Genomic DNA, 27,981 nt, shown 5'->3' on the forward strand with positions numbered 1-27,981 from the left:
GATGACACCCACTCAGAGAGGGTCCCCACCCTGAGGAGACCCTGACCCCAAAATGGCCCCCACCCTGAGAGGACCCCCACCCTGAGAGGACCCCAGCCCCAAGAGGACCCCTGCCCCAAGATGACATCTACCCAGAGAGGGTCCCCACCCCGAGAAGCCTCGTAGATCACAGGAGGGCTCACACACCACACAGTCATTCCCAGGTTTAATTACAAACAGATTCCAAGTGTCCAGTCCAGGCTGACAGCTGGGAGGGAGGGGCCTCACAACAACCCCCTCCTGGGTCAGTGGTCATGGAGTTGACAGATGACCCCATCACCCAAGGCTTTCACCCACTTCAACACCTTCATCTGCCCTGGTCTGAGGACCCACAGCACTTCAATTCTACCCCCAAAAGACAACTATGCACCGATTTTTCAAGTGGAAGATCTGAGCCTGGCGGGTACGGGAGCCCGTCTGCATACCAGGGAGCTGGGGGCCTTCATTCCCCAGGAGGTGAACTGATGACCCTCCAGGAAGGAAAATGGTGCCCCTCGGCCTCATCGGGGACCTGGGCCAGGCTCCAAGGTGGATGGCTGCTTTTCAATATATTTTCTTTAAAGGCGAGAAAAGGTTCTGTCTTTGGTACGTACATCTTCACTCCAGGTGAAGGTGGCAGCAGGTGGGGTGAGAGAGAGGGGTCATGCACCCCGTGTCCTGACCAGGTTGACCCATCCCAGCCCCAGGACCAGCTAGAGAAGGAAGACGCCAGAGACCCAGGTGAAGAAGGAAAGACAGCGGCGGTTCCGGCCTGACCAGGGTCCAGAGAAAGGCTGAAGGGCCCCTAAGGCCACAACAGGAGCATCTGGGGAGCAGGGACAGAAGCCACAGGCTGAGAACCATCACCTGGGGAAAAAAGTGAAGCAGAGGTCAAGGGTCAGCAAAGACAGCAACAGGAGACCTGGGTTCAGGTGTCATAGATCTCAGTTACAAGGTAGCAAAGTGACCCAGTGACAAGCCTCAGGTGGAGGGCCAGGGTTCAAGTCCCAGCTCCTCCATGGTCTTGCCCTGTAACCTCTCTGTGACACTGCTTCTTCCACAAAATGAGAAGATTGTTAACAGTGCCTGTTTGGGAGTTGCGTGGGAGTCAGCACAGATGTGGGGAGGGTCTGAGCTCGGGGCCAGGACATAGCAACTTCTGCACTGGCAGCGATTATTACTCCCATCGGTGTTATTTCTTGGGTCACAAACAATTCAGGGTGTAGAAAGCAAACAGGTCAGACCCTGGCACGTGCACATACACAGTCCGTGGCACTGCACATCATTTCAGATGATCCACAGGACCGCCTCCATCCCTGGAGCCCTTCCCCAGGCTGGGAACCCTGTCTCTGCCTACAGCTGGGCCTGGCTAAGGGCAGGGAGCAGGCCAGTGCTGACGGGGTGGGGGGAGGAAGCAGGAAGAGACTGTTGTCATGGGGACGGGAGAGCAGCCCAACCTGGCCCAGAAGGCCTCTCAGCCTTTGGGGAAATTCCACAGCCTGTTTCTCTCCATGAGCTGAGCCCCCAGCTCCCAGCTTCCTGCCCCCTACCCTTGTTCCAGAGCCTGCCTCTGCCTCCTCCCACAGACTGCCCTGGTACCTCGACCCCTCTGCACCCCAGTTCAGCTGCCTCGTCCCAGCTTAGACAGGCCCCCATCTCAGCCCAGACCCCCCACCAGAGGCTCTAGAACCATGGGACCTGTCTGTCCTCCCCCACTCAAGACATCTGAGGCTCCAGAACTGATGACCCAGGTGGACCTTCTCACCCACCTGCCTTGCCTCGAATGCTAGCCCTGCTGGACCCAGCCCTACTGGGCCCACCTCCAAGGTGGCCAAATGCTGCCTCTCTGAGGGATTTTTACCACCAGTTAAACACAGAGTTACCATAACAACTCAGGGAGTGAGTGCTGATGGGGTCAGGGTTTCCTTTGGGGGTGAGGGAGTGTTGTAGAATTAGATAGGGGAGGGGGCACAGTTCTGTGAAGACACCCACTGAGTTGTGCCCTGTAAATGGGTGAAGTGTGCAGCATGTGCACCCGTGTCAATTTTTAAGATGCGAAAAATCTGGCACATTGGGGCCAGACGCACCTGGTTCAGGGTTCCCGCTTGACGACGCCTCGCAAGTGCAGCTCACTCTCAGCGGCTACGATGGGCTGCCCGTTCTGCAGGTGGTAGTCAATCAGGTGGCTGATGCTCTCAAAGAGCACGTCCTTCGTCCGCACCTACAGGGCCAGAGGCCATAGCATCAGCACCACTGGGAGAGCCAGTCGGAGAGGCAAACTCTTGGGCCACCCTAGACCTGCTGACAGGGCACTGAGTTTTCACAATGCCTCCTGTAACTCATGTACAAATCTGAAAACTACTGGGTCAAAGACTTCAACCACAGAATACATGTGGACACAGGCTCCAAAGCTCCAGCACCAGGGGGCATGGCTTCCTATAGTGGATTGCATGGTGCCCCCACCAAAAAAAATATGTCCACATCTTAACCCCCGAAACCTGTGAAAGGGCCCTTATTTGGGGAAAGCCTCTGTGCAGATATGATTAAGGTGAGTTCATCTTGAAGGATAAAGAAAATGTGGTACATATATACAAATGGAATACTACTCAATCATGATAAAGAATGAAATAGTGCCAATTGTGGAAACATGGATGGACCCACAGATGATCACACTAAGTGGAGTGAGACAAATACCACATGATATCATTTATATGTGAAATCTAAAATATGACACAAATGAACTTATTTACAAAGCAGAAACAGAGTTACAGATGTATAGCACAGACTTGTGGTTGCCAAGGGGGATCAGGCTGGCGGAGGGACAGATTGGGAGTCTGGCATTAGCAGATGCAAACTATCATATACAGGATGGACAAACAAAGTTCTACTGTAGATAGAGCACAGGCAACTGTACTCAATGTCCTAGGATAAACCATAATAGAAAAGAATATTTTTTTAATGTATATATGGAAACTTCCCTGGCTAAGAACCTGCCTGCCAATATGCAGGAGACATGGGTTCAATCCCTGGTCCAAGAACTAAGATCCCATATGCCGCAGAACATCTAAGGCTGTGTCCCACAACTCCTGAAGCCCAGACACCCTACACTCCATGCTCCAAAACAAGAGAAGCCACCACAATGAGAAGCCACAACTAGAGAGAGAAAGCCTGCACGCCTACAGTGAAGGCCCAGAGCAGTGCAAAAGAAAGAAAAGAAATTCCTTAAAGAAAAAAATGTATATATGTGTATACTGAGTCACTTTTCTTGTCAGCAGAAATTAACAGAACATTGTAAATCCACTATACTTCAGTTAAAATTAATTTTAGAAAAAGAGTAAAGAAAGGATGAGTTCATCTTGAATTACTCAGGTGACCTCAAATCCAGTGACCTGTGTCCTTATAAGAAAAGAAGGACTGGGACAACACAGAGACACAGAGAGAAGCCAAGAGAAGCCCTGAGAAGCCAAAGGCACTGGGGTGATGGGTCCACAAGCCAGAGAACAAGAATTTCCAGCAACAAGGAGAAGCTGATGGGGGACCCTGAACCAGATCCTTCCTCAGAGCCACAGAAGGAACCAGCCCAGCCAGCACCTAGATGTCAGAAGTCCAGCCTCCAGAACTGGGACAGAACACATCTCTGTGGTTTGAAGCTGCCCAGCTGGTGATGGTCACTGGGAGGGCAGCCCTAGGAAACACACACACCTCAGGAATCTTGTGGACACAGATCCAAAACTCAGAACTACCAAATTTAAACACCGCCTGCATCTTAGAATGCTGAGAAAATTTCAGCAGACCCGGATGCAACACAGAGCACCCCCACCCCCACCCCCGTGAGGCTAACACCACTTCAGACAGAGGACACAGCAGTGAGCAGTGTGATTAGGTATGGAGGAGGAGATGGAGAAGGGAAGTGATAGAACAGGGGCCTTGAGCCGTGGTCCCACCTGGGCCAGGCTGCACAGTAGCCACTGGAGTGTGCCCTATTCAGGGCACAGAGCACACACAGCCCCCAGGGTGGTGTGGAGGATTCAGCTAGATGACATAAATTGTTGTTGCTTAGTCTCTAAGTAGTGTCAGACTCTTTGTGACCCCATGGACTGCAGCACTCCAGGGTTCCCTGTCCTTCACTATCTCCCAAATGTATGTCCATTGAGTCGGTGATGCCATCCAACTATCTCATCCTCTATCGTCCCCTTCTCCTCTTGTCCTCAATCTTTCCCAGCATCAGGATCTTTTCCAGTGAGTCAGCTTTGTATTTATCACTCAAAGACACCACTGTTTGTAAGATGCATTCGTGATGATAGAATGTGGGGCGAAAGTACATCTTACAGTTGATGAAATATAGTACTTTGTACTGAAAGGCCTTGAGATTGGAAAAGGTTCTCTAACCCCTCCAAATGCTTTATAGACTGGGAAATCCTTTGTGAAAGCTAAAATTCCTCTAAAACTGGGAAATGCTTTGTAATTTTGAAGTACGTGGTAAAGCGAAACAGGATCTGTAAATATAAAGGGCTCTGTAATCTGAAAGATGCTTTATTAAACCTAAAGGGTGCTTAGAATGTGGGTGCCCCGATCTCGGACAGAGGAGAGAGGCCTGGGCCGTTCCGCAGACCCGACACCCCCGTTAAGTCCCCTCCCCACCCCCACTCGCAGCCTCCAGCCCTGCCCCACACCAGCCCCCTACGGTTCTATCTCTGCACTCTCTCCCCTGCATCCTCAGCACCTGCCCCGGCCCCTCCCCCCGCGACCAGCTTACCACGCCCTCAGGGTCCACCAGCAGCAGGTGCTTGGGCTGCCCTGCGTGCATGCCGGTGAGCACGTACTGCCCAGGGTTGGTGACGCTGTCCCGCACGAGGAAGTCCCCGTCCGCCCGAAGCAGTTTCTCCGCTGCCCGACGGCTCATCTGGCCGTGGTACCAGGGCTCCTGACGCAGCTGCTCCTCTGTGGGGGCGATGGGGGCCCGGCGAGTCGGGGGGCTGGGCCACTGATCCTCCACGGGAAGGGGGGCTGCCACCGTGCCAGCCGCCACAGAGCACTCATGCAGCCTCAGGGCATCCTCGAAGGGTCCTGCGGGCGGGGACAGTGTGGGCGGGAGAGGCCTGGGCTGCGGGGACCTGCTCCTTCACCCCTTACTGGTCCTATTAGTAACTCAATATATTCTCTTGGATTTTCTAAGCATATGCAAAGAATGAGCATTTCTTTTTTTCCAATATGGACACCTATTCCTTTTTTCTTGTCTTGTTACACTGGCTTCCTTCCCAATGTTTATTATGCCTCTTGTTTCATCATCTTGTTCTGACTGCACTGGCCAGGACCTCCACTACACGTGCCACCTCTTTGGTAAGCAACAGGTGTCCCTTTCTCTTCCAAACTCTAATGGAAAAGCTCCTGATGGTTTGTACAAGTTCCCTAGGCTCCCAGTAGGCACCAGTGTCACCCTCCCTGAGACAGTACCGCATAGCTCAGACACCCTGGAGTGTGCAGTGACAGCCCTGATCCCTGCCCTGGTGTCTCTGCGCTTGCTTTGCAACCCACCTTTCTTCACTTCTGGTCCCTTGGGAATCCCTCCTCCCTGATTTCTCGAGTGATCTGAGAGAGATTGACCCAGCCTCCAGCTCCTAAGACATGTGACCAGTCCTGGCCAATCAGCATATGCCTCTCACGCTCCTGGCCTAGTGATTGGCTGGGAGAGGTGAGACCATGACCCAAGGAGGGCAAATCTGAAGCAGCCCCAAGACTTCCAATGGGAGCCTGGCAACAAGCATCCCTTTTCGTACTAGGGTTGCTGGACCACCAGGCTGGGCACCCAAGCGGACAGCCTGCCTCAGGAGCTCACACCTGGGGCACCTCCCTTCCCATCTGAGACTTCTCTGAGGAGCCAGTGGGGCCACGGCAGGGGTCCATGTCACTGCCTAGCATGTCATCAGGCGGTGGGGGAGTGGAGCTTTGCAAACTTTGTGGAAGAAAGGATTTCCAGCTGGCTTGGGAGTTCCTCAAAGACTTCACCTGGGAAGGTGTGCTAGGAGTGGGAGACGACCCTGCCTGGGCCAGCACAGAGCCAACACGTCCAAAGTGCTCATGCAAAAGGATGGAGTTTGATGTTGTGGGAAAGAAGGAGGGTTCTGGACACAAACCTCCTCCTTCCGATCGAGCCCTCTCTCAGGCTGGGGGAGGGACTCCACCATCTGCTAGGCCTCCCTTCTCAGGCAGGGGATTTCTGGCAACAAGCCAGAAGGGGCTTGAGCCTCCTCTCTCAGATCATGGATCACATGAAGAGGGAGCTTAAACTCACTCATCAGACTGAAGAGACCCAGAAACAGGGAGCTAGGAACGTCCACCCTGCAGACTGAGTCCCATAGAGAAGAGCCCACTGCATCCCCATCACATTCTTCCAGGACACGAACTAGCCCCTCCCACCAAACTGGGGACCCCCATGGAGAGGAATCTGGGTTACCCTCAGGAGACCGTAGGGTCCCACGGAGGAGGGAGTCCTAAGGGAAGCATACAGCATACAGCCCATCCCACACCAGACCACAGGTTGCTCGGGCGTGGCCCCACCCCACAGGCCGGCCTGCCCCCACTTACGCATGTCGAACAGATCCTTCTTGGGGCTATCCTCAGGCCGCAGGGGCTCAGGGCCGTCCAGACCCTGCGTGTTGACGTACAGATGGTCCTCGTAGTCTCGGGGGCCCCGGGCATCCGCCTGCACGTAGCCATCCCCGGGCTGGGCTGGGACTGGGAAGTCAGAGGAGCGTGAGTTCAGAGGAGCACAGGGTCACGCGGGGAAGCCCTGGGGAGGGGTCCAAGAGGGGCGCCCTGCCCACGCCTGTGGCCCTCCAGGAAGCCTGCCCTTTAGCGCAGCAAGGTCGGGAGTGAAAAACCCCACGAGAGCCCAGCTTTGGGGCTGTGAGAGGCACGGAGGTCTACAGGAGCCCTCTACACACACACACCCAGGCCCACTAGTCTATCAGGCAGGAAGGTGGCCCAGGGACCAGAGCTTTCCAGTTTCAAGAGAAGGCAGAAACCCCGATGTTTATGTTAAATCTCCACATTTAAAAAGTAACAACAATAAGACTCTGCTCTCCCTATAATTATGTTATCAAGTGAGGCACAGTCAGGTCATTCATTTGCTTGTGTTCTATTTTAGAGTTTCCTTTCTGTTCTTTTCTAATTTTGTTTTGAATGTGTGAAGCATTTAAACGGTTCAAAAGCTGCAATTTCATGAAACTGGTATCATTGGGTGAGTCTCTTCCGGGGTCCCTCAGTGTCCTGTGGGGATTCTACTGGGTCCTCCCCAGTTGGCCTCTGCCCAGCTTCAAGGCCTCACCCACCGTATCAGACTGTTGGACTTGTGCTGACCAGATAGGTGAAAAATGGCATCCAGGGGGACTTTAATTTCCATTTCTCTTATTTTGAGCAAGGTTGAGCATCTTTGTTCCAAGGACATTTGTGTATTTTCCCCTAGATCTATCCATCCATTTCTAAACATCTCCATTTTTAATCCTTGGCAGGGAAATGATGATCTTTTAGTACACTGTGGCCAAATCCAACCCAAGGGCCTGAAGCTACAATCTCTGCTTTATACCAGTTAAATCCTTAACCCTCATAGGCAGCTGGGCTCACACATAGCTCTACCCTCTGTGGGCATGACAGGTGAGTAAACTCTCAGTGCTTCAGTCTCCTCCTCTGCTGAATGGGGAGAACAGGAGTAGCTTCTTCACAAGTAGGGGTGAAGACCAAAACCTCTGGCAGAAGTTATGATTTGATAAAATTGCTAACATCATTACAGCCCTGGGTGGTTGATGGGGGCAAAGGGCCCAGTCTGCACAGAGAAGGTGCAGATTCTCCCAGCTTTGTACAGTCACGGTGGGATGAGAAAGAAGAAATCTCAGTTGCAGGGGTCCAGAGAGTGAAAATTCTTGGACATTGGAGTTGGGGCACTGATGTACTGGTAGGAGTTCTTGGTCAGAGACTTGGGGAAACCGTGATATGAAGCAATAACTTCGTGTGCAAAAGCTCAGGGGGTAGGAAATGCTAATGACCTTGGGGGTCAGGTGTGAGCAGCCCGTGTCCCAGAGAAAGAGCTGACCAGGGCCAGATGATGGCTGGGCATCTACTTGGCACCCAGTGCCACATGTGTTCTTTAATCACAGGTGCTGGGAGCAGTAGGGTTCTGATGCTCATCAGTGAAGTGCCCAGATTGTTTGGGAAAATCTTTTTTTAAAAAAAAAAAAAAAAAAAAAGCCCAACACAGATGTCAGCACTGCTGTAAGGAAGCAGGCAGCCACGGCAGGGCTGGTGGGCAAACAAACTGCCAAACCACGTCAGGGAGCCTTCTGGCAGCTTCCCCTACTGTGACAGAGGTATGCATGCTGTCTACAGCTCAGCATCTGTGGGAGGGATACATGAGGGGAGCCAAGGGGGCATCTGCCACCAATCAAGAGGGGGCCACGTGGACAAGCAACTGCAGGGACAGGGGACTGGCACGTGGCCATTCAGAAGATCCCACTGAAGCAGCCAGAGCCCCTGAGAGACTGTGGGTACTCACAGCCTGTCCTCGTTTCTTTGGGGGGTCCATTCACATAGGGCTGAAAGGAGACACAGGTGCCAGGGGGTAAGCTCAAGACCTCAGAGCTGGGGGCTAAGGGGATTTTAGCCTCCTCTGTCTTTTTTAATGTTGTATAACAGGACAAAATGCTCATGGGCTGAAAACTCAACCATTTTGTTAAAACCTCATAGTACCTGGTGGGCAGCTCTGTGATTTCCATCACATGGATCAGCAGCTGCTGTCCTGGGCACAGACTCTACTGAGACCCTGAACACAGCTAGTGGTGGACAACTGGGGGCACTGCTGTCCTGGCAGAGCCCTAGAAAGTGTCCGGATGTCTGTGAGCGAGGGGGGTCCTTCATGTGGTGGGGACTACACTGTGGTGAAAAAGGAGGGGGGAGGCTGCCTAGCACTGGTGCATGGGTGAGTCCAAGATGGGCTTTTACCTGGGAAAGCCAGGTGGAGGGATGGAGAGCACACTACTGTCCAAAACTAAGAAAGCGACGTATGTCTGAACTGACTTGAACGTGCATGAAAATTCTAGAAAAACCAGGGAAACTACTACCAGTGGTTACCTGATCAGGGAGGTGGATAAAGCTAATGTGGGCAGGAGACTGACTTTTCGGTGGATGCCTTTTTATATGCTGGTGCTTTGAACCACTAACTGCAGTGTCTCTGTCCAACATGCAAGGAAACTGGTCACACAGACAAAAAGCAGATGCTGTCAAATCTCTAAGAGCCCAGGGAGTGACACAATCTCACTGGCCAGATGGAATGACCCAAAGAGGGGAAGCGATGTGAGGGATGGTGGGGACTCAGGGACACCGGAGCAGAGTGTGCTGGCTGGTACCTGAGGGGCCTACGTCCCACTGCAGGCCACGGGCATCTCTTCTAGCAGGAGAGGCTCCCTGAAAAAGAGAGCAAGGGTCCCCCTGCAGTGTGCAGCCCCAGACCCCCAATCGCCCACCCCAACCCTCCTGTAAGTCAGATTCCAAGCTCAGCTCTGTACCCATCCCTCCCTCTTGGGCCTCAATCTACCCACAAGCCCCCACCTGCCTCTGCTGTAGCTGCATCCCCCAGGCCAACTTGGAAGGCCTGCCCCCAGCATATGCTGTTCCTTACACCTGGAGGCCCTTCCCTACACTGCTCTCTGGGACAACTCCTATTGACCCGTTAGGGCCCAGCCCAAGTTCTGCCCTGGGACATCCTCCTGACAGGGACAGTCAGTCCCCCATGGACATTCTGGTCACCCTCCTCAGAAGCCCTGATTCAGTCACGGCTGTGGTCATTGTGTCAGTATCTGAGATGGGAATCTTGTCTGGTGTGTCCAGAGAGGGCTCAGCAGACCTGGACAGTTTAGGGAGGAAGGAGCAGGGGGCAGGAGAGACCCTCCTCTAGGATCACGGAGGTGGGGAGCAGAAAGAAGAGCTAGGGGTTGAGCCCCAGGACTTGGCCCTTGGGCCCCCCTCCCCACAGGTGTGCTGAGGCTGACCTGGCCAAGGGTGCCGAGGACCCCCAGCGCACAGGGCTGTGTGAGGGCGAGCCTGGAGTCCACCAGCCCGCCCGGGGGCGGCTCCTTCCCAGGGAGGCTGTTGTAGTAGTTGTGTTCCGCCTCCTCTTCGTCCCCCCAGGCCGAGTCCTCCATCCCGGTCAGCCTGCAGACACATAGCCAGCGGGAGCACGGGCCACAGCACAAGTTGTGGGGCACAGACGGCGCCGAGGTCCCCAGACTGAGTTGTCCACCATGGGGGACAAGCCTGACCCAGGGATCCTGACCTCTCCTCTATCTGCTGGGCGGGTGGTGGCGCCAGGAGCCGATGCTGATAGAGGAACTGGGTGTCCCTTTCTGTCCACCAACAGGGGCTCTACACACGTCTCAACGGTCTGGCTAAACTGAGAGGGGCCTCCACCCATCCCAGCCACCTCAGCCCCACCGCGGCCAGAGCATGACACCAGGCTTGTATCCTGAACCCAGAAGCCTTAGGGTGGTGACACCATCAGCATTTACAATGCCCTCACCCACTGGCCATGGATGGCATCTTCGAAATGTGTGCTACAGATGCTTATCCAGGCAAGTTGGCTCCTAAGAGCAAAACAGGGGAAGCCACAGCCTGCCCCTCAGTCAGGGGCGGACAGCAGGTCTCAGCAGGGCTCCCAGAGGAGGGCTTTGCAGCCAGGAGAGGGGAGGGGGTTGAGGTAGCCCCAGGTAAAAACCAGCGCTCATTCATGTACTAGGGGCGCATGATCCTGTGTGAAGGCCAAGGGGCAAGCTCAGCTATACACTGCTGGCTCTCATCTGTGCATATGGGACTCAACATGTCCATTCATTCACTCACTACTCTAACCAGTTCCCATCTGTTCAGATATTTAAATAGCCGATCACAGGCCACTGCCTTAATTTGCCAGCCAGGGGCTCAGGATGGCTTCTACCCTGTTAAGCCACAGAACTGTCAGATGGTTAAGAGAACATCAGAAGAACTGCATCTGACACGTGAAAGTCAGATGGAATTCAGATGTTTGTGTCCATAAATAAAGATTGGCTGGCAGGCGGCCCACCGACTGCTCACACGTCCTTCTTGGCTGCCTTTCCGCTACCACGGCAGAGGCAGGCAGGCAGTCTGGCCCTTTGCAGAAGTGCCGGCCGCCCCCATGCAGACTAAGGATGATAGCATGACGGTCACTGCCTGGTGATCAGCTCCCTGAGTCCTCTCCTCTGCTAGGACTGGAGATGTTGTTATCCTGGCATCCTCATGGTTGAGCAGTGGGCCATGGAGGTGGGGGGCACAGAGCAGGGAAGGGGCAAGGATCCAGCCCCAGGGAAGGGGAGGGGCAGGGCCAGCATGGGTGCTGGGGAATGGGGATAGAGGGGCAGGCCAGTACCTTTCCGGGGGGACGACGACCCTGGGGGGGCTGTGCAGGTACTGTTTGAAGCGCAGCTCAAAGGCTTGGCCCACGGTGCTGATGACGCTCTGGGCAAGGCCCTCGCAGCACTCCAGGATGTGACAGGCTGGGGGTCGTCAGGCAGCATCAGCGGGGTCTCGACTGGCTGTGGATCCAGCCCGCGGCCCCACCCGCCCCCACTGGCCTCACCTCTCTGGTTGATGGGGTCCTTGGCCACGTAGGCCACATAATCCGCCATGTCCTGGGGAGAGAGGGCAGCAGACACAGGAGTCCCAGCAACGTGGGGGTGGGACTGATGGGCACGGACAGGGCACCTCAGGGCTTTTGGGGACAGAGGGGCTGGAAGTCCATTCCCACCCATCTGGGGCCTTACCGTGTCACCACCGGACGCGAAGGAGATGGACTGCATGTGATGATTGGCGATGATCTGGCCAGAGAGAGACCACCAGTCATGGGGCTGCTGTTTCAGTTGGGGTAGGAGAGAGGGGCTTGGGCCAGTCACTAGAACAGGGCCACAGTGGGGACCAGAAGGACAAGGGCATGGAAGTGGAGACGTCCCCTCAACGGAATGCCAGGATGACTGAAAGCCCTGCTGGATGGGGAGCCCTGAAGCCAGGGCAGGATGCAGAGACCCACAGTCACACGCCCACATACACAGGAAGACAAACCTGCCCCAACTGGTGGACATGTGCACACACGGGCACAGACATCCAATACAGATACACACAAAGGTACATGGGCTAAAAGCCTCACACAATCCACACCCTGCACGCACACACACACAAATTCCCCACTCCAGCTGTTCAGAGACACAACCACTCACACATTCAAACACACTCCAGCCCACCTTCACACCTTGATGCATCACGCATCGGCCCTCACACCCTCCCACACAGACACCTAGGCACAGCACATGCACACCCAGACACTCACCACTCTCACATTCAGACACATGCCCCATGCCACTGTGGAGGCACTGAGGAAACAAAAGCAGGACCCACTGGAGGCTCCTGACTCTGCACTGTCAACCCAGGCAACCTCACCTTGTGCTCACTTGCCTCCATTTGCTCACTTGCAACTTCATTTGCAACATCTGCTAATCATTGTGCTCATTTGCATGAGTGTGCTCATTTGCTTATTTGCATGTTTGTTTGTGTAGATGTGCTCACTTGCGTGCTCAATAGCATCTATTCGCGACCACCCACTGCTGCCCTAAGTGGTCATGTCCCTCCAAGACCCAGTAAGCACCACAGACGCCCAAGCAGGGCTCTCTCAGGGTCCCCAATGGTTCACTCAGCCTGTTACCCCTCAGGGATACTCAGGGCTCCCCCTAATCAACTCCTGCCCAGGGAGGCCCCCACTGGCGAACTGCTCACGGTTAGCCCAGTGTGTTCCAGATACAGTCCATGCGGGGGTGGACAGGGAGGTGAACATGCTGGCAGTTCCCCGCCCCACAGCTTCCTCCCTAGGGGCAGTCTGAGCCCCCTCCCTGGGGCCCTGGCTTCAGCTCATCTCCTCCACGCTTCCCACACTCACACCAGACCACAAATCACAGCACTTCCTGCCCCAAACCTCTGAGGATAGCAGTGCTGTCTGGAAAAATCCCAGTTCCTCACCAGGATCCTTGCTAACCTCTCGGGCTCTATCTTATCAGGTGACCTCTGCTCAATGTCCTCTTACCTCTCCACTCAGCACCAGCATCACCACCTCCAAGAAGCCCTTCGTGTTGCCCCTGCTAGGTCACAGTGCCCTGTGCATGCTCACAACCCATGCCTGGCCTCACAGTCCTCCTCAGAATTCACAGTTATTCCCTCCTTTCTGCAATTTTATTCTGGTTGTTTGTTTCCACCAGAAGATTCCAAGCCTCGGTCTCGCCTCCTCAGCAATGCAGACAATGGGGCCGAGACCTTCTTTGGGAGGCCGTCCTAGGAGCTGTGGAGTGAGGAGCAGCTCCCCTGGCCCCGCCCACTCGTCGCCCTGGTGTGACAACCGTGAGGCGACATGCGGGCAGCGGCCCCTGGCCCAGGGCGGGGCCTCAGCACGTGTCCAGGTGAGCAGTTTACCCGCACTTGCGAGTGGGCCGTTCCCACCTTCCCTCCGGGCTTCACCTGGGTGAATCCACAGACCCTCAGCCCGGCCCTAGTTGGCTGGCTGGGCCTGAGTGCGGGGCTGGAGGAGGCTGAGGGCGGGGCTAGAGAAGACCGAGGGCGGGGCTAGAGAAGGCCGGGGGCGGGGCTAGAGAAGGCCGAGGGCGGGGCGGGCGGCGCTTACCTGGCGCGTGGCCGGCACCGAGAGGTTGAGGCCGTCGATGGAGATGCTGACCGCAATGCTCATGCCCGCGAAGCGCAGGTTGCTCTTGCCCAAGATTGAGGCCAGGGCCTTGTTGGGGGCCTAGGGGGGCAGACGGCACGGGGGTTGAAGGGCGCAGCCTGGGCTTCAAGAAGGTGGGACCACAGTGGAACTGCAGCTGGGGCAGGTCCTGGGATGGCCAGGCGTCTCCCCCCTCACTTCCACCCGGGGATCACAGGCCCCTCACCCACCTTCTTCTTCCAGGAGCCCCGGACGCCAGGCACCGCCTCATGGAGCCGGTTGATGGCTTCCCTGTGTCGGCGGAGAGGGAGGGGGCTTAGAGAGCTTGGAGGAGAAAGGGCAGGAGCTCAGAGGAGGGTAAAGGCTCAGAGAAGGCAATGGGCTAAGGAAGGAGTGCCTTGCATCCTGAGGGGGGAGGGGCCCAGAGGACAGAGGGATGCTGGGGCAACTGGTGGCCTAGACGGGGACTCTCAGGCTCCCAGAGGCTCACACCATGTGCCTGGCAGGTGCCCTTGCCCTCAGCTCTCCCCATCCTGCCCTTTCTTCCTCAGACACCAGCGGACCCCTGAGCCACAGCCCACTTGAAGGCACTGAGGTCAGATTTGGGGATGCTGGCACAAACCTTGAGCCTGGATCCCAAGTTCTGTGTGACCACAGGCTGGCCAAGATTCCCACCTGAGGCATGAGAGGATGCCCTCTGTTCTGGGCCCCCCAAGACAAGGGCCGAAACTGACCCCCCAGACCGAATGGGAGAGACTTCGTGAAAGGGCTCATCCCTGTGGAGGGACTGTAACTTTTACAGGATCCTGAAGGTCGGGCAGACACACAAGTTCTTAACAACGTTGGTGCTGCAAGGGGAAACCAAGCCCTCAGCCTGACAGGTGGGAAGGTCAAATGGAGCAGAAGCTCCTCAAAATGGGTAAGGCAGTCACATCCCCAGGTGCACACCCCGGAGAACTGAAAACACAGGTACACACAAAACCTGCACACATGGCCACAGAGCACAGCTCACAAGAGCCCCAAAGGTAGAAACCACCCAAATGCCCATCAGTTGAAGATGGATAAACAGCCCATGGTCCCTCCTATGCATGGGAGCATCATGCAGCCCTGAAAAGGAGAGAAGCCCTAACACTCCCTACCACGTGAATGGATCCTGAAAACAAGATGCTCAGTGAGAGAAGCAGACACAGAAGGACATATAGCATGTGATACCATCAGTGGGAAATATCCAGAACAGGCAAATCCACACACAGAGAGGGTGGTTTCCTGGTTGTCAGGGGTTGGGGGAGGGGGTTGGAGATGGCTGCTCATAGGGGCAGGGTTTCCTTTCGGGGTGATGGAATGTTCTGGAATTAGACTGTGGTCATGGTTGCACAGGGCTCCCAGGGTGGTACCAGTGGTAAAGCAATGGCACTAGTGGCACTACCAAAGCAGGAGATGCAAGAGACCTGAGTTCAGTCCTTGGGTCGGGAAGATCCCCTGGAGGAGGGCATGACAACCCATTCCAGTATCCTTTCCTGGAGGATCAGGTGGACAGAGGAGCCTGGCAGGCTACAGTCCATGGGGTCTCAAAGAGTCAGACCTGACTGAATGACTGAGTACATCGTACACAGCACCACCTCCTCCACTCTGGCACTGAGTGGCGCCAGAGCCTGCCCCAGCCAGCCTCACCTGGTGACCTGGGTGCGTGTGCTGAAGTCCAGGGAGCGCATGGAACGGAGCACCTCGATGCAGCCCATGTACTGAGGGGAGAGAGCACAGGTCAGCACCAGCCCGGCAGAGCCCAGCTTGGGGCCACTGTGGACCCAAGCCCCCTCCAGCGAGCATCCCCATCGGCCTCCCCTCCTGCCACCTGGGGTTGGGGGCCCACTGTAGACCCAAGACCCCCTCCAGTGAGCCCACAGCCCTCCCCTCCCGCCACTGGCGCTATAGCCCCCACCCCCATCCTTAGGACGATGCCCAACCTGGCCGCCCCAACACCATCCTGTCTTTTTTTTTTTTTTTCCTGTCTGTCATTTGCAGCCTGGCTCCTTCCCCAGCTCCAGGCTCCTGGTTGCCTCCTCAGAGCCACCCTCTTGACTGTGAGTTGTTCCCTGGAAGCTGGTAGATTCCTTCAACTCAGTCTCTCCTGCTCATTCTCTTTCTGCTCCACTAGAATGCCAGCCCAGGAGGACCGTGTCGGGGTAACCCTGCTCACTTCTATATCCCAGGGCCCAGGGCAGGGCCTGAGAGCAGATGGTGGGTGGAAGCCGTCTGGCCCTTTGCAGGAGGGAATGCTGACTCCTGCCTGGACCACCCTTTCCAGGGAAGGGAACTCAGAATCTCCAAAAGATGTTGCTCAGGGGCAGCTGGGGAAGGGGTACCAGAGATGAGGGCACCAGTGCCCCCAACATGGTGTCTGCGCTGCAGGAGGGACCTGGGCCGGCCACATGCAGCAACCGTCATGTGATCACTGTCATGGATGGGAAACGTCCAGGACAGGCAGGCCCGCAGGGACAAAGAGTGGGTTCCTGGTTGTCAGGGGTTGGGGAGGGAAGGGGTAGGATCACTGATAATGGGGACAGACTTCCTGTGGGGTGATGGAATGTTCCAGAACAGATAGAGGTGGTGATTATACAACGTTGTGAAGGTACAAAGTAGCACTGAACTGTGCTCCAAAATGACTCATGGTTAATTTAGTTACGTGACTGTACTTCAACTTTTAAAAAATGATTCACACACACACATTTTGACCTTGAAACTCCATTTCTAGGACTTTATCTCACAGAAGCACCAGTCCCTAGGCACCAGATGTGGGTATAAGTGGCTGTTTCGGGGCACACACTCCACCCATCTCCCCAGGGCTCCAGTGGGCTGGTATTTACCCCCAGTCACTCTTGACTCTGCAGCCCAGTGCAGGGTGGCCGGAGTGCCCACCGACTCGCTTTGCCCTCCTGGGCTGGTCCCAGGGTGCCAGCCCCCTGTCTGGTCCCAACACCTGATGCTGCTCTGAAGTCTCGCCAGCCCCAGCCTGCCCCTCCCTTCCCATGAGAGCTACAGCACTGAAGGAGTGAGTGAGGAGTTGCAGACACCCCAAAACTTGACACATTTAGGGTTGCGAGGTCCCACCCAGGAGGCCAGGTTGGTATTTCCAATAGACGACGACTATTTTCTTAGTGTAATATGTCCTAAATAATGCATGAGATGTGCTTAGGCCATTATCTGTGCTTACGAGAACTTTACATTTAACCAGGCAGCTTGCATTTTTGCTAAACTAAATAAACCATGGTGCTGGGAAGGGAAGAGCTTGCCATTATAAAAGGAAACAAAATTTTAAAAAATTTATATGCAAATATCTCTACAATATGGCATCAAGCGACAGGAGCAATTAGAGCTCAGTGAGTGCCTTTTGTGTGGACAAGGGGGCCAGGAAAGAGCGCACAAGTGTGAAAACAGCCACCAGCTCCTGCCCTCCCCCATCCAGGTCCTGGGCTGGCCTAGACGGAAGCAGAGGCTGGAAAGGCACCTGTCGCTTGCTCCCCCACTGCTTCTGGGGCCCCAAAACCCTGCCAGGCTGGCCTGCCTGATGACAAGACAAGGTGGCCTACCCCATCTCCCCAGCTGACGTGGAGCCCATCACCACGTGAATGAGGAAACCCTCTAACAGAGCACACATCTGAGGGGATGTCAAGGCAGCAGGGCCCCAGGGTGAGGGGTCTAACCACCACCCCTCAACTAGTGTGCAGCCCACCCTGGCTCTGCAGCTAAAATGTGGCTGAAATCCTCCTGTGCCCCAGCCCCTCCCTGGATGAAGTGGGGGCACAACTCAGCTGTGCAGGAGAGGAGATGGGCTAGGGGTCCCATCCTGGGGGACAGAGAGCAGACCACAAGGGCACAGAAGGTGAGGAGGAGGCCAAAGGAGAGCCAGGCAGTGATGACATTGGTAAGTCACTTGTCACATGCAGGCCTGATCCAAGCTCACTTCACCTGAACCCCCATGATACAGTGAAAAACCACCCCCAGGAGACAGAGCCCCAAGGACATGAGGCAACCTGCTCAGAGTCACTACTTGTAGGCTGCAAGGGCACAATATGAGCCGACATTCTGGGCTCCAGGATCACCTGCAGTGTCATCCAGTGTGTCACGCACAGTGTCACCAGCCACGCAGGCAGTGTTGTTGTTCAGTCAGTAAGTTGTGTCTGACTCTGCAACCCCATGGACTGCAGCACGCCAGGCTTCCTTATCTTTCACCATCTCCCAGAGTTTGCTCAAACTCATGTCCATCCAGTCAGTGATGCCATCCAACCATCTCATCCTCTGTCATCCCCTTCTCTTCCCGCCTTCAGTCTTTCCCAGCATCAGGGTCTTTTGCCATGAGCTGGCTCTTCGCATCATGAGGCCAAAGTATTGGAGCTTCAGCATCAGTCCTTCCAATGAATACTGAGGGTTGATTTCCTTTAGGATGGACTGGTTTGATCTCTTGCAGTCCAAAGACACAACTGATGCTTTTGAATTACGGTGCTGGGAGGAAGTGGTGAGGCTGCAGCAAACTACACGCTTGGGGCCAGACCCCCCTGAAATCCAGGGCTTTTGCCTGAAATGCCCAAATTTGTAAATGATGACAAGAAATTTTTATTCTTAGGACTTCCCTGGTGGTCCAGTGGGTAAGAATCCGCCTGCCAGTGCAGAAGATGCAGGTTCCATCCCTGGTGCAGGAAGATCCCACATGACAGGGAGTAACTAAGCCAGAGAGCCACAACTACTGAGACTGCACTCTAGAGCCCACGTTCTGCAACAAGAGAAGCCACTGCAGTGAGAAGCCTGCGGACCAGAACCAGAAAGTAGCCTCCTCTCACTGCAACTAGAGAAAGCCCACGAGCAGCAACGAAGAATCATCACAGCCATAAATAATTATTTAAGTTTTAAAGAACTTTTTTTTCTTCTTTATCTCTTTTAAAAGACATCCTTATTTTTAAATAGAAGAGAGAAAAAGAAAGCAGAGGTCAAATTCAGCCTTGAGGCTGCCAGGCGGAATGACTTCTGATCCAGAATACCACACTCGCAGGAGGCCAGCTATGGAATACGGACAGTGACCCACAGGAGGGCTTGCCCATGTCCCCACCCCCAGAACCTGTGAGCAGAGCATTAGTGGAACAGGGTCTCTGCAGATACAGCCAGGCTCAGGATGTCAAAATGAGAGTCCTGGATTCAGGACTGGTCCTTAACCCAGTGACTGACGTCCTTACAGGAGGATGGCAGAGGGAGGGAAGCCTGAGACACAGATGTGGGGGATAGGGCTGGGGCCTGCGGCCCCCAGAAACTTGGAGAGAGGTTCTGCTCAGAGCCCCAGAAGGAACCAGCCCACCAGCACCTTGACTTTGGACCTCCAGAACCAGGAGAGAAAACATTCCTGTGGTTTTCATTGCCTAGTTTGCAGTCATTTGTTACAGTCACCCCAGGAGGCCGACAGGGAAACTCTGGAGGGGGACCAACCTTCCCCTCTGCAAATGTAGAAATGGAGGGAACCCAGAGCCCACCCAAAGATGTAAGGGGAGAAATCAAGTTAAAGTGGGGAAACTGGGGCCCAGAGAGGGGAAGGGACCTAGGCAAGCTCACACAACAAAGTAGGGCAGACACAGTACAAGCATCCAGCTTGCCACTCTGCCCAAAAGACCCCCCATGGCTCATGGTGCCATAGGCCCCACACCATTATTACTCAGTGTCTTCCTTCTAAACTCCATTTGTAAACAGAACTGAGGTTATTTCTAAAGGCCACTGTAGGAAACCACCCCAAAGTCTTTACACCAGTGAAGGGATAAGTAAAATGTCACCTCTCAACATATTGGAATATTACTCAGCCCAGAAAAGGAGAGAAGCCCTTACACTCGTTACCACGTGGATGGACCCTGAGAGCATGGTGCTGAGTGAGAGAAGCACACACAGGGTGTGATCCCACTGATGGGAAACGTCCAGAACAGGCAGATCCACAGACACAGAGAGTGGTTCCTGGTTGTCAGGGGAAGGGGTGAGGGTGACTGTTGATGGGGCTTCCTTTGGGGTGCTGGAATGTTCTGGAACTAGATTATAATGAGTGTTTCACAAATCTATGAGTGTACCAAGAAGCTCTGAATTGTACAGCTTAAATGAGTGAGTTTTATGACACTAAAATATATCTGCTTTTTTAATATGCATGAGGAAACAAATGGAGAAAGAAGAAAGAAAAGGAGATGTGCATGAGGTAAAAAGGAAACTGCATATTGTTACCATAAACCTTGGGTTTGATGCCTAGCAGTGCTTCCTAATAACCATTAAAATAAACATATAATTATCAAAATGAAAAGACCCGTTCAGGATGAATTGCTCATTTTTGCTAAGCAAGTTAGTGGAAGTTCGTCGGGCTCCAGGCCATTTGCAGAGTCTCAGAGTCTCCCCGCTCCTAGAGGAGGTTGAAGAACAGAAAAACTGGACTCTGGTGAGAGGGGCTGGAGGGATGCCAGCAAGGGAGCCCCAGGACTCTGCACAGGACCACCTTGCAAACTTGAGCACATCTACGTTATTCTTCCATTTGAAGTCTGTCCCCAGGAAAGTACATCCCTGTGTGTGTGTGTGCATGCTCAGTAGGTCAGTCATGTCCGATTCTTTCTGACCCCACAGACTGTAGCCCGCCAGGCTCCTCTGTCCATGAAATTCCCCGGGGGAGAATATTGGAGTGGGTTGCCATGCCCTCCTCTGGGGGAATCTTCCCCTCCCAGAGATTAAATGCGAGTCTCCTGCATCTCCTGCATCAGCAAGTGGGTTATTTACCACTTGCACCACCTGGGAAGCCCGCAGGTATGTGTTAATTTTAACAGAAACAAATGAGGCCTTTACCAGAGAGAAATGTCCCCTTAACTGAGTGCACTAGTCTCCGGGGCAGCCGAGTGAAGCACCGCACCCTGGGTGGCTCAGAACAGGAGGTCTGGCATCTCCCAGTCGGGGGGACCTGGTGTCCAGTGTCCAGGGGAGGGTCCCTCCTGCCTTCTCTAGCTTCGGGCAGCAGCTGGCCTGGTCTCACAGACATGTTTCTCTGGTCTCATCCTCTGTGGTCACACAGCCCCTCCCTATGTGTCTGTGTCCAGTTGTCCCTCCTCTTATAAGGACCCCTGTCACAGAAGGTCCTGGGCCCCTCCTGATCTAGGATGACCTCATCGTGACCTGATTACATCTGCAAAGACCCCATTTCCCAATGAAGTCACATTCTGGGACCCAGCGGACATGAACCTGGGGACGCCATCCTCGCCCATGCACCAAGCGATCCAGCTCCCAGCAGCTGCATCGGTGACAGAGTGCACCTCCAAGTCCCCTGCTGAAAACACACAAGCTGACCTGGCCCACAGGCATCGTGAGCCCCATTGAGGGCTGACACAAACTGAGGGGCGGCCTGCAACATGCTGGGGTGTGCTCCAAAAGCTGGGGAGCCCCTGGCGTTGAGCACTGGGACACCCTGCACTCCCACTCATTGTGGGTCCCCACAGAGCATCCTCCTGGGTGCTCATGTCTGTGAAAAGCCCTTTCCAGTCACTGCTTCAACCTAATCCTTTTTACACAGAACTCGAAGCATTTAGGGCATTTTTGTTTGTTTACTTTTCTACTGTGGACAAAACATAAGTAACATTAAATTTATCATTTTAACCATTGTTGAGTGCACAGCTTGATGGCACTGAGCACACTCACATTGTCGTGCAACCATCCCATCAGCTCTAGAGCTTTCTCATCTTCCCAAACTGAAACTCTGACTACCCGTCCCCTTCCCCAGTCCTTGGCCCCACCATCTACTTCCTGTCTCTGTGGATCTGATGCCTCTAGAACTTCCTGTGAGTGGAACCAGACAGTGTGTGTCCTTCTGTGTGTGGCTTCTCTCATTGAGCATCACGTCCTCAAGGTTCCTCCAGGTTGCAGATGTCAGAACCTCCTTCCTTTTTAAGGCTGAGTAATATTCCACTCTGTGCATGGACCATGTGTATCTATTCATCCATCAATGAACACTTGGGTTGTTTCCATCTTTTGGCTGTTGTGAATCGTGTTGCTATAACTATGGGTGTGCAAATATCTGTTTGAGTTCTTGCTCAAGTGTCATAAGGGGAAAATACTTATTTTCTATCCTAGATGTACACACATACACACACTCAACCTTACTCATATATCCAGCCATATATGTTTAGGCCTCCTGCTTTTTGGGGTATTTACCAACGAATAGAATTTCTAGATCATGTAGTAATTCTCTGCTTAACTTTTTGATATAGTGCTGTTGTTTTTATTTTTTGGCTTCACTGCATGGCTTGTGGGATCTTAGTTCCCTGACCAGAGACTGAACTTGGGCTCTGCGCAGAGTCCTAACCACTGGACCACCAGGAAGTTCCCTTGGTATGGTTTTAATACACGCTGAATTTAATGAAACTATCTCATATGCTGATAGAAGGCTTCACTTTCTGATATTCAGGCTCTACTGGGGCTCTCCACTATTGTGGAAGATCACATCACCCACAGTGGCACTGGAGCTGCCGCAGTAATGCCTGGGATCAGTCTGTAGCTGTTGCGTGAGGGCAGCTCTGTGCCCTGTGTGTCAAGGGGAGAGAAGCCCACACCCTATACCCTGAAATATACTCTAAGTTACTGTGAATTGCTGTCCCTGTGTTTCTCCTTTTTATTGTTGTTTTATTACATCGTGGTGGTTTGGGGGAAAATAAATGTGGAGGTAGATGTTTTATTTATATTTGATGTTCATTTCGGTGTGTTTAATCATTCATTTGTCCAACTCTTTGCAACCGCATGGACTGGAGCCCACCAGACTCCTCTGTCCATGGGACTTTTCAGGCAAGGATATTGGAGTGGGTTGCCATTTCCTTCTCCAGGGGATCTTCCCCATCCAGCGATCAAACCCACATCTCCTGCATTGCAGGCAGGTTCTTTTACCACTTGAGCCATCGGGGAGGACGGAGGGTTTAAATACTGGTAATAAATGAGCTGTGGCTAATGTGACAGGATTGCACACAGTTGGCTTAAGCTGGTGATTCTCAAACATGAATGGGTGTCGGAATCACCTGGAAGGCTTGTAAACACTGATCACCAGGCCCACCCCCAGAGTTTCTGACTCTGCCTGAGAATGTGCATTGATAATAATTTCTCAGATGTCTGGGCACCCCACTCTGCTCAGCATTGGTTCAAGCTGATTTGGTGGCCTGTCTCCCTTGCCACGAATGGAGTTTGGCACTCCGGCAGGTAAGGTGTAGAAAGAATGGAAGGAATGCTTTCTCTTCTCCCAGTGGACATGGTTGGATCTGCATATGACACCTGGTGCTGTGGCTGCTCTTTTGTGACCATGAGGACAGCTAAACCAGCAAGCTGAAGATGGCAGTGTGAAAAGACAAAAGACCTGGGTCTGCAGGGATATGGTCAAGTCACTGAATTAATCCACCCTGGAGCCATCCTACTCCTTGCCTGCAAGGAATCAGCTGTATTTGCAGCGAAAATACCTGAGACAAGTTAACCTCCCACATTCTCCGTACACGCCCACTTACAAAACCCTGCCTTCAGGAAACACTGGGTGGCCCAGAGGCAGCCAGGCCTGGGACCCTGAGGCAGCCCTCTGTCTCTCTGGGCCCCACTGAGAAGTTTCTTTGAAAAGAACTCTGGAGAGGGCATGATGACAGCACCCCGAAGAGCAGAAAGGGCTTGTTGCTGGAATTTTCATGAACGTGTGAGAGTGCCACGTGCCAGGCAACCGCGTGACCTCAGCTTAAAATGGAGCAAAATTAAAGGTGAGTTCTTCAGCCGCACCTGCCCATTCAAGTGTGCATGGCCACATGTGGCCACCAATGGGACAACATGGAGCCGGAACATTCCACGCCATAGAGACCCTCCAGGCAGCACTGGTCGGGGCCAGTCGCACGGGCAGTTTAGGGAACATCACAAGACATAGTCTGGGGCTTTCCAGGAGAGGCGTCCTACTCACAGAAGGACCCAGCAGTCAGGAGGGGCCTCTCTTCTGCAGGGTGAGGGGGCAGAGGGTCTAATCTGGGACAGAAAAGGCGCAGCAAGGCCAGATGCCTCTTGCCCAGGTGAGACGGGTGGGTCCTCCCTGCCTCCTCCAGCATCTGGTGGAGCCACCCCCCTGCCTGCCCTGCCCCAGGGCTGCATGGCCAGTGCCTACCGCTCCCTCCTCCACGCGTCTCCACGGGGCCTTCGCTCACGGCCACTGGTCTCTGGATCCAGGGTGACCTCATCCTACCTAACGACACCTGTGAAGACCCAGTTCCCAAACGAGGTCGGGAATGAGAACAACTAGAGTCCATGATGAGGTCACCGAGCTGGGAAACTAATCAGCCCCAGGCCCCCAACCACCGGGGCCTCTGCTCCCACAAGAGGATCCACGTCCTCCTGGTTCTAAGCTGCTCTGAGTCGTGCCTGTGGTGAGGCTGCTGATGGTGCCACAGCGGCCACGACCCTTGCCAGGTTCCTTGACATGGCTGCACCTCCAGGTCCTCACCTAGAAACTGAGTAGAAAACCTCGGGATGGAGGAGAATTCAACCGGGGGCTTGACTCCACGCTCCTGTCTAGACCAGATGCCCGGAGGGCATCACTGCTCGCCAAGCCTTCCTATTCTTGTTTTGAAACAGGGACCGTTAACAGGGTTTCGTGAGGGTTCTATGATATCAGCTAGGTGAGTCAGCTGCTCTTTTAGCTTCCTTTTGCTGCTATAACAAATTAACACAAATTTAACATAAATGTATCCCCTTATAGTCCTGAAGGTCTGGAGTCCAGCTTGGATCTCAGGAGGCTAAATCCCAACATGCCAAGGCTGGGCCCTCCAGAGGCTCCCTGCTTTTCCAGCTTTTCACGGCCCCTCCCTCCATCCTCACAGCCAGCAGAGCAGCATCTCCTGTCTCTCTGCCTCTGACTCTCCCCCCTCCCTCTTCTAGGGACCCTTTGATGACACTGGGCCCCCTGGGAATGCAGGGTCATCCCCATCACAGGGGCCTTAACTTAATCCCTCCTGCAAAGTCCCCTCTGCCCTGTGAGGTGACTTGTCCACAGGTCCTGGGACCAGGACAGGGGTGTCTCCGAGGCTGCTGGTCTGGTAGTTACTCTGCCACTCAGGTGGCAGCAGGTTCGGGCTGAAGAGCGGCTTCCGTTCTGGGTCTGGTGCTGGATTCTCACCAGGTGACAACTCAGCCTCTCTGGGCCTTGGTGTCCCCACCTTACATAAGTGGGGACAGCACATTCTCTCCGGAGGACCTGGGTCGCCCCCGTCGGCCCCTGCATGATTTGGGACACAGCTGCTCCCGCCTTGACCTCACACGTCTCTCTGAACCAACCTGGAGGGGACGCATGGCTCTCAGAACACCTGGGGGCTGTGGCTGCAGAGACTGAGGCTCCCAGGGGAACAGAGCCGGACACTGGGGCTGATTCACTCCCCACCTGTCCCCCTTTCAGGGCAGCCACACCAGGGCTCATCTCCAGCACAGACGCTGTAGCCCCTCCTCCCCACCCCCACACTGCCCTGCTCCAGGGCATCTCCCAACAGTGCCCCCAACAGTGCCCCAGCACCCCCTGGCTCTCTCTGCTGCCCTGCCAACCCCACCCCAGCCCACTTCCACAGGAAAGCTCCTTTCAGCACCAACGCTGCTCTGTGACCCTGCCTAGAACCATCCAAAGCCAAGCTTGCCCACACAGCCCCCAGATCTTACTCCTGTGCTCCTCTCTCTGCACCGGCCCCACCACATGGGTCTCCGGCCAGTCCCCAAACCTGCCAGCTGAGCCCCTGCCTCGGATTCTCTTTCCCCAGTTGTTTCATGCCTAGGGCCTCCGTGGCTTTAGGGCTCAGCCTAAATGTCATCTCTGAGGGGCACCCCACCCACCAACCCTGCTAAGAGCAGCCAGCAGTCTCTGACATCACTTGATTGGAATTTCTGCACAGCACCTGCCAATATCTGCCACTTGCCTGTTGTTTGTCTATCTCTTGTTTATTTACCATCAGTCTCTCCCTCTAGAAACCTGAGCCCCATAAGAGCAGGGATCAGATGGGTGGGCCCCATTTCCTAGCATGCCATCAGCACCTGGCAGGCTCTGGCATGCATTATTAATAAATGTCTGCAGCATCGATGGCAACGTCCAGACCACTGGAACAGTCCAAAAGCCTGCACCCCAACAACATGAGCATCTGAATTCTGAGCACTTCTAATCCCCACAGCCACGGCCTCCAAGGGGATGTAGTGGGAAGCCCAAGGCATTGCCTGGGAAACATCTCGCTACAAAATCAGTGTTGAATCCAGCGAAGCTGACATTCAGCAAAAGAAGGGACCATGATCAAGTCAGAAGGCTCCAGGAGAGAGGAGCAGGTCTAGAATGTGAGGCAGCCTGAGGCCTGCTGGCCAGTCCAAAGCTCTTCCTTTCTAACCCACTCCCAGGGAAGCAGCGGGCCTGTCTGGACCACACTTGGACGTGCAGAAAGTCAAGGCCACTGAGAGCCTCAACAAAGCACCACAAACTGGGGACTTAAAACAACAGAAATGTAAGCCTGGCCCTACAGTTCTAGAGAGGGGAAGCCAGGGATCCAGGCATGGTGGGGGCCCTGCTCCCTGAGGGGAGGGTACTTCCAGCCTCTTCCAGCGTCTGGCAGTGGCGCGCGGCCACCCTGGACGCCCCTTGATTTGTGGGTGCGTCACTCCATTTCTCTCTTTGTTGTCACGGGGCCCCTCCCTGAGCGTTTGTGTCCGAATCTCCCTTTTCTTAGGAGGATAGCAGAGATCGCAGTAGGGTCGCGGTACTCCAGTGTGACGTCATCTTAACTCGATTATATCGACAAAGACTCCATTTCCACATAAAACCATATTCTCAGGCTCAGAAGGTCAGGAATCTGAGGAATACTAGTCAACCTAGTATGGGGTGGGTGGAGGGAGGCTGTAAAAGAAGCGAAGACAAAACACCACACGCAAAGACACAGGACTCCAGGATCCTGGTCCCCAGCCCAGACTGAAACGCTGTCAATATACATCGGACTCTGATGTGACAACGAACTGTGGCTGGGCGGAGTGGCCGGTAGCCTGGGGCGTGAGGAAGCATTTCACGGCGAGGCATCCCACGGGCCGCTCGCCGCTTCCTGATGGTTCATCAAAACTACCCACAGAGGCAGACGTTCATATAAAACCAGGACAAATAAAGACCTGCTTCTCTGCAGCGCCTTCCGAGGCCCCGCGATCTCTCACTTGGAATCAGGGACCTAGCGGGGCTCGGCCCTTCTGCACCCCACCTTGCCCATGGTCTCCGACCCTTCTGTCTAGAGGGAGTTTTCAGTGGGGATCTGGGTACCCGGCCGCCCCCACCCGCGTCTTCCGTCCCCAGTCTCACCCAAGAAATGGGGGGCTACGCCTAACCTGCGCATGCGTGCCCCCCTCCCACCAGCCGCCCTCTCCCCGCCCCTCCCCACGTGACGCCGTGGGAACCTGGACCCCAGCGCCTCCTGGATTGGGGTGGCCAGCAGAGCACGGCGTGGCAGTTGGGGTCTAGGGTGAAAGCGAGAGGAGAGATGGACAGACACCCGGCTTCCCGGGTCCAGAGTGTCCAAGAGAGAGAAGTGGGGGATGGGAACCCCCGCGTCCAGACGGAGGCTCGGGGGAGGACGCGGTCCCAGGGTCCCGCCGACGCACTCACCCTAACGACGTAGGAGACCCCGGGCCCCAGAACCCTGGCGTCCGGGTGTAGCCAACCGTGCGCTGGCTTGTGGATGAAGCTGCCTTTGCGGATCCAGTCGTCGGCGGAGGCATCCGGGGGCCCGGTCGCCCCCCGCGCGCCCCGCGGTCCCCGCACCCCGGCGGCCCGGCAGCGGCTGAGCGCAGGCAGCGGGCAGGGCGCGGCGCAGCGCGGCTCGCAGGCGCCCAGGACCGCGGCCGCCAGCGCCGGGACGCCGGCAGGGCTGGCCGGCTCGGGGTCCGGGTCGGCGGCCCCCGCGCCCCCCGCCGCCCGCGCCGCCGCGGGGCCGCGGCTCAGGAAACCAGCGGGGGCCGCAAACTTCCACTGCGGCATGCGAGGGAGCAGCGCGCAGAAGGTGGTGGGCGCCTCCGGTTCCGGGGCTGCGGGGGGCGCGGGGGCCGCGCGCCCGCCGGGACCCTGCGTCATGGCCGCGGCCGCCGGACCGAGCCCGACCGGGCGCTGCGCCTGGTGCGGAGGAGGCCCTCCCGCTCCCGCG

General features: G+C 55.0%; 1 protein-coding gene across 2 annotated transcripts; it reads right to left on the minus strand.

Annotated features, from left to right (window-relative positions):
- Positions 1 to 192: 192 nt before the first annotated feature.
- SHC2 (SHC adaptor protein 2) lies at positions 193 to 27,980 on the minus strand. 2 transcript variants are annotated; one of them, XM_069589674.1, is made up of 13 exons: positions 27,447 to 27,980; positions 15,449 to 15,519; positions 14,008 to 14,068; positions 13,739 to 13,858; positions 11,841 to 11,894; positions 11,657 to 11,708; positions 11,447 to 11,573; positions 10,059 to 10,221; positions 9,417 to 9,474; positions 6,604 to 6,753; positions 4,775 to 5,085; positions 2,106 to 2,239; positions 193 to 885 (listed from the first exon to the last, which is right to left on the minus strand). In XM_069589674.1, the coding sequence occupies exons 1-12, from the start codon at positions 27,909 to 27,911 to the stop codon at positions 2,111 to 2,113; spliced, it is 1,761 nt and encodes a 586-aa protein (XP_069445775.1). In that variant the 5' UTR covers positions 27,912 to 27,980; the 3' UTR covers positions 193 to 885; positions 2,106 to 2,110. The 2 variants fall into 2 exon arrangements, with proteins under 2 accessions (XP_069445775.1, XP_069445774.1); XM_069589673.1 differs by having other exon boundaries at positions 11,657 to 11,894; positions 27,447 to 27,951.
- Between the last annotated feature and the right edge of the window lies 1 nt (position 27,981).

Source organism: Ovis canadensis, chromosome 5, assembly GCF_042477335.2.
Source record: "Ovis canadensis isolate MfBH-ARS-UI-01 breed Bighorn chromosome 5, ARS-UI_OviCan_v2, whole genome shotgun sequence".
NCBI lineage: Eukaryota > Metazoa > Chordata > Mammalia > Artiodactyla > Bovidae > Ovis > Ovis canadensis.